Source organism: Phoenix dactylifera, unplaced genomic scaffold (assembly GCF_009389715.1).
Source record: "Phoenix dactylifera cultivar Barhee BC4 unplaced genomic scaffold, palm_55x_up_171113_PBpolish2nd_filt_p 000090F, whole genome shotgun sequence".
NCBI classification, from domain to species: Eukaryota; Viridiplantae; Streptophyta; class Magnoliopsida; order Arecales; family Arecaceae; genus Phoenix; species Phoenix dactylifera.
The window spans coordinates 342,529-357,765 of NW_024067679.1; the positions used below are offsets into that span (position 1 = coordinate 342,529).

General features: G+C 39.2%; 1 protein-coding gene across 1 annotated transcript in view; it reads right to left on the bottom strand.

The window, feature by feature from the left end:
- Window positions 1–2,467: 2,467 nt before the first annotated feature.
- LOC103722955 (probable methyltransferase PMT24) overlaps window positions 2,468–15,237 on the bottom strand; it is a 28,034-nt gene continuing 15,264 nt past the window's right edge. Inside the window, exons 3-8 of the mRNA XM_008813708.3 lie at window positions 4,425–4,695; window positions 4,210–4,320; window positions 3,950–4,124; window positions 3,240–3,512; window positions 2,955–3,149; window positions 2,468–2,867 (exon numbers count right to left, since the gene is read on the bottom strand). Of these exons, the coding sequence (XP_008811930.2) occupies window positions 2,672–2,867; window positions 2,955–3,149; window positions 3,240–3,512; window positions 3,950–4,124; window positions 4,210–4,320; window positions 4,425–4,695 (1,221 nt within the window). The 3' untranslated portion in view covers window positions 2,468–2,671. The remainder of the gene's footprint in view (window positions 2,868–2,954; window positions 3,150–3,239; window positions 3,513–3,949; window positions 4,125–4,209; window positions 4,321–4,424; window positions 4,696–15,237) is intronic.

Sequence of the window (15,237 nt, forward strand, 5' to 3'; positions counted from 1 at the left end):
TCTTCTATTGTTTGCGTGTGGCCCAGATTTGGCAGTGTGCTGGAATCTCTCTTGCCGCTTGACAAGGCAGGTCCCCGATGGAAGAGTTTTTGGCCCGTGTAAGGGCATCAACCAAATCAATGTAATACCTTTTTTCCATCTAATGAGGAATTTATCTATTGTGAGAATGTTACAAAGATTTGGGATATTTTACAAAGATTTGAGAATGTTCATAGATATTAGCTTCAAGGTGATCTTCATGATATGTGTCAAGAGATATTTATATTCATATGCGCTCTCTTTGGGATCAGTTAGCTTTTTCTAAACTAGAATAAGAAACTGCCATTGATGCACAAAAGTTTCATACTGATCGGAATGAGGATTGATTGATTCAATTTTTGATAGCTCTAGGAGATGATTTTGAGCATGTTCGTGCGTTAGTCCACATGGTTCCGTTATCTACACTTTTGTTGCTTAGTTGGTTTCTGAGGAAACTCATCTTAGCTCTCTCAGGTCTTAACATACAGACATTGTTATGGCTATTTCTTTGGCATCCACCTCTACGACTCATGCTCCTAGTCCCACCATTATTGCTACTTTAGTTTCTGGTTCTTTAGCCTGTTCTACCTCTTCTACACTGTAGAAATGTCACTATTGCAAATTATCTAGGCATCATATTTCAGAGTATCGTAAATTGGATCATAAGAATGCTCGAGGTCCTAGAGATACTCAAGTCAGGTCTCATCCGTCCAGAAAATCTCCTTATTCTTCACGCACTACTGCTAATATTGCTGCTACTGTCAGAGGATTCTTTTCCTACCGAGCACTGTTTTTCTTTAAGTGACCTACAAGCCATTTAACTCAAGCGTAAACATTCCTCTTCTTCCTTGTCGGCCACTTCAGGTACAACTACTTTGATTAACAGTTAGGAAGATGACTTCACGTCTTGAGACTCATACTAAATTAACATCCATTGATGGAGCTCCTCTTTCTGATGCTACTCGTTATAAATAGTTACTTAGTTGGTGATCTTGTATATCTTGTGATAATTCATCATGATATAGCTTATGCCATTCATATCAGTCAATTTATGGTAGCTCCTCGATCCACTCATTATACTGCTATTTTGCACATTCTGTGCTATGTCAAGGATACTCTATTTGATAACTTGTATTTTACTACCAATTCCTCCTTTCACCTCAGTGTTTACACTAATGCTGATAGGACTGGCGATTCTTTCGCCTCAGTGTCAAAGTTTGTTATAGCTAGGTTTGTATATAGACCCTATACATACTATTGTGAACAAGAAATTCATAATCAATTCAATGTACGGAGATTTCATCCTTTCTTCCTTCTCTTGTTTTCCTTCTATTAATAGCTTGGATGGTGTTGTCTTCAAAGGATGATGGGTGGCCTTTTTTTTGCTCCACACAAGATAAGAAACCTTGCTAGATGTCCATGTGGTTACTAAGATCTTTTTAAGAGTCTACAAAAAAAGAACATTGCGTTTTTTTTATATGGAAGATGTTACCACCAAACATTGCTTAACATGGTAGAAAATCTAGCTGTATAAGCAAGCGGCTTGGTTTCGAATTTGCTAGGTACTGTGGGTAGAGGGATGGAATGGCCCAGAGCCTCCCCTGAAACCAAGATGCTTGAGCCTCGCAAACTTGATAAAGGCAGGGTTTAAATCCAGGTTTTCGGTATGACTGCGGACTGCCATGAAATTATATGGCGATTTATTAATGTCACAATGGAGTAGTTAAGAAGAAAGCCTTCATTAAATAAGGTTAGGAGACTTGGAGAGAAGCGTGTGGCTTTCCCATGCATGTTTCATCAGTCAGGTGGCTGAATACTTTGATATAAAATAATAAGATGAAGCTCTCAAAGTAGCAAGGTTAAAATAAATGTGCAATTAATTAGGGAGAATATAATGATGGAGTTCCATCCATTGAGGATACGGTGGTCCGAGTTCACGAGGATGTTTATATTTGTGGGAAAAACCAATTAAGAAGCCATGTCAAATGCGTTTCACAGTCGTCTGAATTTAAAGTTAGAAGCTGTGAGAAAGAGTCGTAAAACTTGCAATTAAAAGAACAAAGTTTAATACTATATATCGATTATGTTTAAGAAATATTGTGACAAATTCTGCCATTTCACTGCTTTTGTCTGTTACAATTTTTTTTTCTTTTTGCTTTTTGGTTGACCGATCAGCTACACTCGTTTGCATGAAATATTGAAACTCCCATTCCTCACAAAGGTGGCTTTTCAGAACACAAAAAAGGGAATATTTGATGGAACGAGCATTGTTTTGGACACCCTTGAACTGCCCCTGAAAAGCCAACATGTTGGAGGTGCAACTACCAAAATAGAGTCTAGCATGACACCCCAACTCAATTCCTGTCTGATTTGGTGCAAGCATGGCAGGGGCGAAATAGAAACTATATCCCCCAAAATGAGCCACCAACCTTATGATTGGGTGCAATCGAATGGTAAATGCCAATCTAATTTAAATGATAATTTACACTGTTCAGAATGAAGAAAGAAAACAAATCAAACACTTGGAATGATTATTTTGAAAAAAAATAATAATCTGAAAAGCTACAGAACAGATGCAGTGTAAATTAAGCGCAAAATTTTCAGACATCATAGAAATTAAGATGAACTTTATTCACAACAAATCTGCTAAATTCTATGGCCGCCAATCCAATTTCTCTGCCCAAAGTATCCCTTCTTTGTTCTTGGAAAATGTCAAGCGGACCTCCCAGTGCAGCGACTTCAATAAGTTCTCTACCTTGCTTACAACTGCAGACTCATCACGAACAATTAGTTTGCCACCAGGCCTCAATATCCTATCAACTTCAGCTATCACAGGCATGATTTCGCATCTGGAAATCACAGGTAATTTTGTTAATTAATTACATGAAGAAAAATCCAGCTTCAATGGTTTTAAAAATGAAGTTTATCCAATCCACCTCTTGTTGATCTGAGAAAACAGGTGATCAGCATGCAGGAGGTCATAGGATCTGGGATAGGTACTGAATGATTCACACCAGTCATGGTAAATACCAAAAAGCCCGCGCTCGTAGATAATTGGTAGTGTGTCTGGAGAATCCATGTTCACCACATTCATCACCCACACATTCAGATCCTTGAGTGCAGCAGCAAATCTGAAATCGGTTCAGGAATCTGAGTAAGATGGAAGAGGCTTGAAAAAAAGTGTGATTGCACCGCAAAGTAATCAATCTAGCTGATATTACCCTCCATAAACAGCTCTCATGTCCATAACATTTCTCACTTGGGACCAATCAATGCCAAAACCATTGATATACGACTTTTCCACAACTCTTTTCCAGTGTTCATAATCTGATGTGAAATCATTATGGGCTGGCTTCCCATAGACTCCAGTCTGAGAGCTGTTTAACCAGTAAGGAGGCGCCTGCAATCTTTGTGGCCATTGCTCAGGCCACTGCGAGCCCCGCTCAGATGCGTCAACCGGCACCCGGTGCATGCAAGCCTTCAGAGGGATGTACCTGAAACATGTAATGGCTGAAAGGCATAATGACACAAATAAAGTAGTAGTTGTTTGAAAGAAGGATTTTGCCAGGAATCTATGCTGGCTGGCCTACTTACAAGGCTGAGCTGCTACTTCGACCAATGAATTGGTGAAACCTATAGGTGCTTTGTTCACCAAAAATAAAACATGTTGGTTTATTAATGGGTCATAATCCACAAATCAATAGAGATAAATATTCCTCTATTAATTGTAACCTTATCAAATGAGTGTCGCTCATATAAATGGTGTCAGCTTTATAAACCAATAATGGTTTATCTTAACACAAATAAGTTGAAAAAAAAAAATGCAACCTCAAGTCAACCCTATATGAATTGGTTCCAAATTCTTGGCCACGGTAATGTTTGTGACCAAGGAGCCTGCTACTAAGTAAGACTGCAGTAAGTCTAAACTTACCATGCTGCATTTGGATCATCATCTTCTTTACACATGGGAGGACTGTGATGCTTTCTGTTGTCATAACATTCATTTGAAATTGGTTTACGATAAATTGCAGCAGCAACGGAATTCAGCCGGTCCTTCTTGATCGTGAAAAGATCCCAACACATGGATATCGTCAGAGATGACATGGCTGTAGTTAAAAAAACAGAAAGATTTTGCCTTAGTCATATGAGAAAGCAAAACTACATAGACAGGATAGGATCCACAAAGCCCACCTTTCCAGATCTCAACATCTTCCTTCAGTTTTTGATACACAGGTGTTGCTGACCACACAAAATATCCTCCAGGGCGTAAGACACGATTCAGCTCCAAAAGAAGAGTACCACCTACAATAAAGTTGCATGCTTGGTCTTATTAATAAGGAAATTAAATCATGAAGCATAGTTGTAGAAACTGAACACTGGATGCAATTGAACTTCAAGAAAAATACCATCTGCATGCCATGGGACACGGCAACGCGCACAATGAACAAGATCAAAAACCTTGCTGGGGAATGGAAGACGTTGAGAGCCCATTACTGCAGATATTGCCGGAATTCCTCGCTCGAGCGCCATTTGAACTTGAGCTTCATGTTCATCTTTTGGCGCAAAAGACATCGTAAGAACATCTCTCTCAAAGAGATAGCCACCAAAGCTGGCAACCCCACATCCAACATCTAGTACAACATGAGTATGCTTTCCCCAAGCAATATGAGGCACAGACTGCAATGAAGCCAAGGATGCTATATAACTAAACCAGCAGAGAGGGTACTCATTCCATGATTTAGATAACTAGGCTACCAATTGTCATGAAATAACGTGTCTCGATAAATTCATTGGAACATCATCAGTAAAAATTTATGATAAGAATAAGCTCATATTTTTCAAACTAAAGTGTGTTTTCGTAGCAAAAGTACAACTATACATGGATTATTGTTGTTAGACAGTCAGCTGATCTGAAAGCACAATGGGGACTATTCACTGCATTGAAGTTGCATATGAATATATAATTTATGAAAATACCTATTTAATGTCTTATTTGAGGTAGTTTCACTTGAAATGTATGAAATCCAGCATTTGAATTTTAAGAATTTCAAGCCAAAGTGACTTCTACGACACATGGACTGTAATCATAAACACATTAGATCATCCTATTGTTGTAAGAAATAATCTAAAAACTGACGCATGTGGCTAGGAGTCACCCAAAGAGTGTGTGCCAAGTGCCTACCAAAGAGGGTTTTCCAGATAGACGACAACTAATTAAATTAAATAATTGAACTAAACAGTGTGACAAATTGAAAAAGAATCACCACCACCACATGAATTTATCTTTCTTTTTGTTAATTTATCCATATTCTTTTCCCTCATTTCTCTCTCTGGCTTTAATCATTAGTGCACTTTCAATGATAAGAGGTGTAACTTGATAAAAGGGCAGTTACAGATCAAACAATATATGGAGGAGAGCAGCTCTTGCTCTTTGCATACGCACTGGTGATGTCCAATCGTTCCTATTACATTATTTTGGTTTGTTACTATTTTAATTTAAAAATTACACTGAACTTGAATAGATTCACATTGGATAGAGAATATGAGGTAAACCTGCATATATGATGATCCCTTTCTTTTTCTTGAAGCATAACCATATTTCTTGGACTCTCGAATGGAGGTGTATGTGGCTAGGGGTGGCAATTTATGATCCGACCCATCAACCCCACCCGTGAACGAGACCCGTAAGCAGATTTATGTTTGACATAAATGGATTTGGGTCATAAATGGGTCAACCCATCTAGACCTGATTATTAAATGGTTGGGTTCAGGTTTAGACTTTTGACCCATTTAATAATTAAGTCAAATCATAATCCAACCAATTTAACCTATTTCAAAACCTGCTTAACCTATTTAAAATCGGCTCAACCTATTTTTAACCTGTTTAACCCGACCCGCTTAACCCATTAACCCGTTTAAATCCATTTAATTTGTTAAAAACTAATTTAACCCATGTAACATGACTTGACCTGTTTAATAAATGGATTATGTGGGTCGAGTTGGGTTACCTATTTAATAAATAGGTCAGATTCAGATCTGAAATTTTGACCTGTTTAATAAATAGGTCAGGTTCAAGTTGATAATTTTTGACCCAACCTATCACGCTCTAAATCCGGGACATGACACAGCCATGCCACTATGGGTACTACCCATGATAATACGAAGCCAACAATCATAATCGCACATAAAATAAAAGGTCTAAATCCATTATCCATTAAATAATTAACTAAATACCAATTTAGAGCATCTAAATCCAAATATAATTATCAAAACCCATATTTCTCAAAATTTGAAAAGTCACTAACTACAATTACCAAGCTTGCAAACACGAACTCCAAGCTTGAATCATCCTTCGCTCTTAGCGACCCTCTTCGTGTGAAAAAATAAAATAAAAAGAAATATGAGCTGCACAACTCAGTAAATAAAACTTATACTACCTTATAGGATTAAGCATAAGTTATTTTATGACAATGCATCATTTAAAGAAAATAACAAATGTTACAAAAGTAAAATATTCCATAGTACGGTATGATAAAACAAGTCATAAGATCAATCATGCATGTATAAATCATCAATATCATAAACATAGTGGCAAGTTCATATTGCAAATAAATTTATAAATCATTTTTCTATCATTTAATCACGTCATAGTTCAAAACATTACTCACAGATACTCGTGCTAAGATAATTTTATACCCATGATAGGGCTTGCATTCGTATGGATGCTAGCTCCAGATGTCGATATTCTACAATTCTAGAGGTCATACATAGCTATTTGAAAGCCTTTGAAATATTTGTATCTTTTTCTTCCCTAGGCAAGCCTTCACATTCTCCCCCCTAAAAGAGTTTCGTACTCAAAACTTAATGTACCTTCGTTCTTAACCAAACAAAGATACTTAATCTTCATCTTCTACTCCACTATACATTCACTGTGCAACTCTGATTTAAACCCACTTTTCCAATGGCTCAAAACTCTAGACCAGTTTGTATTAACTCTAGCTTTCTCATTTGAGTGATGCCATTCTTAAACAAAACATCCATAAGAATAACTTTCTTAAGAGAGGTGGCAACATATAGTGGCTCATTCAATTCTTTAGATATGTAGTTCGAAGAGGTAGGAAACTTGAGAGATGCAAAGGAATAAAAAGAATCATAATTAAATAGTACATAAGAACCTATGGAGCTTACTGGAATGATATCTTTCACTATTTGATCACTTGCACTGGCATCCTGCTGGGTGAAAGCAAACACCAATGGATTCCCTTTTTGTTTCTGATCAGCTAGTTTAGCAGACTTTGAATTATCCTTTTCTTGATAGGGCAATATCGGGCCATATGACCCACTTCGCCGCATGAAAAGCATGCTCCTAGGTTCTTGAGACAAGGTTCATGATGATTTTTGCCATAATATCCACAGGTCACAGCTTCCTTACTCTAATCTGAATTATTTGTTGAATTTTTCTATCGGTCATTTGGAGTTTTTGCTGGTCTCGGTCTGTTTCTATCTCCTCTCTCTTGTTCTGATCTTTTCATATCTGATTTTACTTTCAAAGCTCGTTCCAGCACATCTTTGTAATTTTTAAAAATATAAGAAGATAAACGAGACAGAATCCCACATCTTAGACCCTGTTCAAGTATATTAGCTTTGCTTCTTTCGGACTCCATGAGATGGAGACAGAAACGAGCTAACTCGTAAAATTTATTGACGTACTCTAGTACCATATCATCCTTCTACCTCAAAGCCAAGAACTCATTATCTTTTTCTAATTTCACTAACTCAGAGAAATATTGATCATAAAGTATTTTCTTGAACTCCTTCCACATCAACTGGTCATCAGTATTTCCATATGCAACTTTTATTGTAGTCCATGAAAACTCAACATTTTCTTTTAGCATCGGTATAGCCAGCCCGACCTTCACGTCCTTGGGATACTAGTGCATCGGACATCTCCATCTCCTGAATCCATGTCTCTGTGGCCAGAGGATCAACTCCACCCTCGAACGTCGATAGGTTGATTTTCCTAAATCATTCGTAGTATGATTCCAAATATTGTGCAAGTCGAGGAGCGGCCTACATCTGCTCCTAGTGTGAAGAAGTTGGGCCACCACCTAGCATACTCCGGCAATGTTTGCTCGAGTGGCTAGTGTATTTGGAGCTTGCTCAACCGACTGGTTGGTATTTCCCCTCGCGGTCACTCTTGCTCCTCTTCTCCTAGCAACAAAATTTGCTAAGACTTCCTCCTTTGTTGCTCATTGTCATCTATCAAAATATTAACATTAATCAATTTCCATATTTGAGCAACAGTAAAGTTAAAAAAATCTATATTCTCTTGTGAGATTATAATTGTTGGTTTCGTGTTATAGTGGATAGTACCCACAATAGCATGGTCGTGTTATGTCCCAGATTTGGGGTGTGACATTTCATGGTATCAAAGCCTAGGTTTGATCATGGATAATATTTAAAGTTTAGCAATGGGTAGTTAGGTCTCGTTTAGTGAGATCTTATTTAATTGAATTAGAGGTGTAACTTGATAAAAGGGCAGTTACAGATCAAACAATATATGGAGGAGAGCAGCTCTTGCACTTTGCATACGCACTGGTGATGTCCAATCGTTCCTATTACATTATTTTGGTTTGTTACTATTTTAATTTAAAAATTACACTGAACTTGAATAGATTCACATTGGATAGAGAATATGAGGTAAACCTGCATATATGATGATCCCTTTCTTTTTCTTGAAGCATAACCATATTTCTTGGACTCTCGAATGGAGGTGTATGTGGCTAGGGGTGGCAATTTATGATCCGACCCATCAACCCCACCCGTGAACGAGACCCATAAGCAGATTTGTGTTTGACATAAATGGATTTGGGTCATAAATGGGTCAACCCATCTAGACCTGATTATTAAATGGTTGGGTTCAGGTTTAGACTTTTGACCCATTTAATAATTAAGTCAAATCATAATCCAACCAATTTAACCTATTTCAAAACCTGCTTAACCTATTTAAAATCGGCTCAACCTATTTTTGACCTGTTTAACCCGACCCGCTTAACCCATTAACCCGTTTAAATCCATTTAATTGGTTAAAAACTAATTTAACCCATGTAACATGACTTGACCTGTTTAATAAATGGATTATGTGGGTCGAGTTGAGTTACCTATTTAATAAATAGGTCAGATTCAGATCTGAAATTTTGACCTGTTTAATAAATAGGTCAGGTTCAAGTTGATAATTTTTGACCCGACCTATCACACTCTAAATCCGGGACATGACACAGCCATGCCACTATGGGTACTACCCATGATAATACGAAGCCAACAATCATAATCGCACATAAAATAAAAGGTCTAAATCCATTATCCATTAAATAATTAAATAAATACCAATTTAGAGCATCTAAATCCAAATATAATTATCAAAACCCATATTTCTCAAAATTTGAAAAGTCACTAACTACAATTACCAAGCTTGCAAACACGAACTCCAAGCTTGAATCATCCTTCGCTCTTAGCGACCCTCTTCGTGTGAAAAAATAAAATAAAAAGAAATATGAGCTGCACAGCTCAGTAAGTAAAACTTATACTACCTTATAGGATTAAGCATAAGTTATTTTATGACAATGCATCATTTAAAGAAAATAACAAATGTTACAAAAGTAAAATATTCCATAGTACGGTATGATAAAACAAGTCATAAGATCAATCATGCATGTATAAATCATCAATATCATAAACATAGTGGCAAGTTCATATTGCAAATAAATTTATAAATCATTTTTCTATCATTTAATCACATCATAGTTCAAAACATTACTCACAGATACTCGTGCTAAGATAATTTTATACCCATGATAGGGCTTGCATTCGTATGGATGCTAGCTCCAGATGTCGATATTCTACAATTCTAGAGGTCATACATAGCTATTTGAAAGCCTTTGAAATATTTGTATCTTTTTCTTCCCTAGGCAAGCCTTCACACTCTCCCCCCTAAAAGAGTTTCGTCCTCAAAACTTAATGTACCTTCGTTCTTAACCAAACAAAGATACTTAATCTTCATCTTCTACTCCACTATACATTCACTGTGCAACTCTGATTTAAACCCACTTTTCCAATGGCTCAAAACTCTAGACCGGTTTGTATTAACTCTAGCTTTCTCATTTGAGTGATGCCATTCTTAAACAAAACATCCATAAGAATAACTTTCTTAAGAGAGGTGGCAACATATAGTGGCTCATTCAATTCTTTAGATATGTAGTTCGAAGAGGTAGGAAACTTGAGAGATGCAAAGGAATAAAAAGAATCATAATTAAATAGTAGGTAAGAACCTATGGAGCTTACTGGAATGATATCTTTCACTATTTGATCACTTGCACTGGCATCTTGCTGGGTGAAAGCAAACACCAATGGATTCCCTTTTTGTTTCTGATCAGCTAGTTTAGCAGACTTTGAATTATCCTTTTCTTGATAGGGCAATATCGGGCCATATGACCCACTTCGCCGCATGAAAAGCATGCTCCTAGGTTCTTGAGACAAGGTTCATGATGATTTTTGCCATAATATCCAAAGGTCACAGCTTCCTTACTCTAATCTGAATTATTTGTTGAATTTTTCTATCGGTCATTTGGAGTTTTTGCTGGTCTCGGTCTGTTTCTATCTCCTCTCTCTTGTTCTGATCTTTTCATATCTGATTTTACTTTCAAAGCTCGTTCCAGCACATCTTTGTAATTTTTAAAAATATAAGAAGATAAACGAGACAGAATCCCACATCTTAGACCCTGTTCAAATATATTAGCTTTTGCTTCTTTCGGACTCCATGAGATGGAGACAGAAACGAGCTAACTCGTAAAATTTATTGACGTACTCTAGTACCATATCATCCTTCTACCTCAAAGCCAAGAACTCATTATCTTTTTCTAATTTCACTAACTCAGAGAAATATAGATCATAAAGTATTTTCTTGAACTCCTTCCACATCAACTGGTCATCAGTTTTTCCATATGCAACTTTTATTGTAGTCCATGAAAACTCAACATTTTCTTTTAGCATCGGTATAGCCAGCCTGACCTTCACATCCTTGGGATACTAGTGCATCGAACATCTCCATCTTCCGAATCCATGTCTCTGTGGCCAGAGGATCAACTCCACCCTCGAACGTCGATAGGTTGATTTTCCTAAATCATTCGTAGTATGATTCCAAATATTGTGCAAGTCGAGGAGCGGCCTACATCTGCTCCTAGTGTGAAGAAGTTGGGCCACCACCTAGCATACTCCGGCAATGTTTGCTCGAGTGGCTAGTGTATTTGGAGCTTGCTCAACCGACTAGTTGGTATTTCCCCTCGCGGTCACTCTTGCTCCTCTTCTCCTAGCAACAAAATTTGCTAAGACTTCCTCCTTTGTTGCTCATTGTCATCTATCAAAATATTAACATTAATCAATTTCCATATTTGAGCAACAGTAAAGTTAAACAAATCTATATTCTCTAATTCAATTAAATAAAATCTATCTAAACGAGACCTAACTACCCATTGCTAAACTTTAAATATTATCCATGATCAAACCTAGGCTTTGATACCATGAAATGTCACACCCCAAATCTGGGACATAACACGACCATGCTATTGTGGGTACCATCCACTATAACCTCCCTGAGATAAATGCAGCACCTTCTTGGTTCTATCCCTGAGAATCTCCATTTTGCCTAGAATCTTCGTGGCTGGACCCAAATCCTTCATCTCAAATTTCCAAGATAAGGCTACCTTTAAGTCTTCCACAATTCCTCTACTCTTGCAAGCAATCAGCATATCATCTATATACAAGAGTAGATATAATCTAGACTCATCCTCAAGAGTCTTCACATAGACACAAGGATCATACTTACATCTGGTCATGCCAATGCTCCTCACATATGTGTCGAACTGCAAGTACCATTGCCTTGATGATTGCTTCAACCCATGGAGTGATCTCTGCAGCAAACAAACCTTTCCTTCTGACCCTGGCTCACCAAACCCCTTTGGCTGCTCCACATAAATCTTCTCCTCCAAATTTCCATGGAGGAAGGCTGTTTTAACATCCATTTGCTCCAACTCCAAATCCTGGATGGCAACAATGCTCAACAGCATCCGAATAGAAGTATGTCGAACAACTGGGGAGAATACTTCATTATAATCAATGCCCTCCTTCTGGGAGTATCCCTTAGCCACTAACCTGGCCTTGTATCTGATGCCTTCTCTATCTGAAAGTCCTTCCTTGCATTGGAACACCCACTTGCATCCAATGGGCTTCTTTCCACTTGGCAACTGCACCAACCGCCAAGTCTGATTTTTTCTGGAGAGACTGCATCTCCTCTACCATAGCTTGGACCCACCTATCACTATCCTGGCATGCCAATGGCTCCTCATAGGTCTCCGAGTCTCCATTCACAGCAACCAATGCATAAGACATGGTTTTGCCAAAACCATACCTTTCCAGCTGCCTCACAATCCGCTTAGGCTTGTGCAGTGCGACTTCAATGCTTCTGCTGGGATCTTGTTCCTCCCTTTGCACATCTCATCTCCGAGTTAGCATCTCGCTCCTCTCCACATGTGGAGGCACCTCTGACTGGTGCTCCATCTGAATTTCATGTCCTTCTGGTGCACCTGCAAAAGGTAAAACTGAATAAGAAGTTAGCTGTCCAACCCTGTCCGGTTGGTTCTCCCCCCGCTCTTCTTTCACCCTTTGCATCTTTAGGACTGAATTCTCATCAAAGACCGTATCCCTACTTATAGTAGTCTTCTTCTCCAAGGGATCCCACAGCCGATAACCATTGACTCCATGCGGATATTCTATGAACACCATCTTTCGTGACTTGGCATCCAACTTGCTCCGCTCACTGGGATCAATGTGCACAAATGCCATGCACCTAAATACTCTAAGATGGCCAACCTCCACCTTCTTTCCAGACCATAGCTCCTCTAGAATCCTCCCATCTAGCTTTGTATGAGATCGATTCACCAAGTAGCAGGATGTGTCTACTGTGTCCACCCAAAACACCTTAGGAAGCCCTGCCTGCATTCTCATACATCTAGTTTTCTCCATGAGGGTCTTGTTCATCCTTTCAGCCACCCTACTCTGTTGAGGAGTCTTCCTCACTGAAAATTGCCTCTTGATCCCACAATCTTCGCAAAATTTCAGAAACTCCTTACTAGTGACTTCGCCACCATTGTCGGACCGCACACACTTCACGCAGCATTCCTTCTTTTTCTCTACCTCTGCCCTCCAGGCTTTGAACTTAGAGAAGACCTCTGACTTTTTCCTCAAGAAATACACCTAAACTCTCCTTGAAAAGTCATCAATAAGTGTTAGAAAATATCTTGCCCCATTCGTGGCTGTGACTGGGGCCGGTCCCCAAACATCCGTGTGCACTAGCTCCAGGGGACCACCGCTATGTGTAGTACTGGTTGAAAACTTCACCCTGTGATGCTTCCCTAACTGGCAAGGCTCCCACACCTCTGGAACTCCATCCAAATCTGATATCAGTCCATCTTTGCTCAGCATCTTCATGCCACGATCTCCCATGTGGCCCAAGCGGTAATACCACAAACGATATGCTTCCCGCTGGCCCTGTGCCACTGCTGCTATTTCGGATCCCCCACACACCATGGACCCTTCCATCCTGTACAAATTATTCTCCAACCTCCTCCCCTTCATCACAACTATAGCTCCTGTGGATATATTCAAAATACCACTCCTGGAATGGTAACTAAAGCTGTAACCGTTCTTCTCCGAGTATCCAAGTGACACTAGATTCTTTTTCCGATCCGGGACGTGCTTTACATTGGTAAGAGTCCGCACCATCCCATCAAACATCCTCACCTTGATGGTCCTAATGCCGGCCATCTTGCAAGGATGATCATCTCCTAATGTCACACTCCCCTCATCGATTTTGGTGTATGTAGCAAACCAAGACCGATTTGGTATGTAGTGATGAGAGCAAGCTGAATCCATTATCCAGATATCCGTGTTGTTCCTTTGATCATCCGAAACTACCAAAAGGTCATCCTCCACCTTGAGATCAGCCACGGCACTGACTGCATCCTTGCTATTCTTCTCTCCCTGAAGCTTCTTCCAAAGCGAACAATTCCGCTTCAAGTCTCCTGCTTCATTGCACTTGTAGCATCTGAACTCTTTCTTGCCTTTCTTGGACTTTGATCGTCCTCTTTGCTTACTCCGTTCCTTCCCTCTCCCAGGCCTCTCTCCGACAGTAAGACCTTCCTGAGGAACTCCATCCTTTGTCAATCTTTCTCTTTGCTCATTGGACCTTAGTACAGAAATTATGTCTTCATAATTCAGTGTCTCCTTCCCATACAACAAAGTAGTAACCAAAGGATCATAAGAACCTGGCAGCGAGCAAAGCAAGAGTAGAGATCTATCCTCCTCTTCCATCTTCACCCCAAGGGTCTGCAAGTCATTGCACCTGGTCAAACCTCTGAATATGAAGAACAATATCTCCACTTTCATGCATCCGAAGGCCGTACAATTGTTTCTTCAATATCAACTTGTTGCACATATTCTTCCCCATATACATGGTATGCAACTTTGTCCATAATCCCTTGGGTGTCTTCTCCTCTAGGATGCTGTACAAGGTTGAATCCGACAAGCATCCTCTAATGGCACCGCAAGCCCTTTTCTCTAAAGAAAACCATACCTTATCTGTCATACCCTCCGGCTTGTCCTCCAAGGCCGAATGCAGATAGTTCTGCACTAAGAGATCCTCCACTCGGACCTTCCACATAGAGAAGCTTCCCTTTCCATTAAACTTCTTAAACTCCACTTTCATGTTATTGTTCATGGTTGGCCAGACCACAATCACAAATAAACATAAATCTAATTTGAGAAATCATCTTGAAGGGAGATAACCGGACTGATTTCCTCTTTGATGTCTTTCCTTCGTTTCTTCTTTCCTACGCCAAAACCTCGCTCTGATACCAAATGTTGGCGTTGTGCGGAAGCGTGTGGATCCTTAATATCCACTAACCTAGGGCGTCCCCTAGGGCGTCAAGCCGCGTGGGAAAGAAGAAAAAAGAGATGAAGAATCAAAATCACAAACTAAGGTTTTCGTGGAGAAGAAGAGGAAGAGAAGAGAGAACGTGGGAGAAAGTTTTCTGATGGCTCCTTTATTGCTCAAGCAATAATCCAAGTGATAATCCTAAAACTGATTACATCAAGCCTTTATATAGG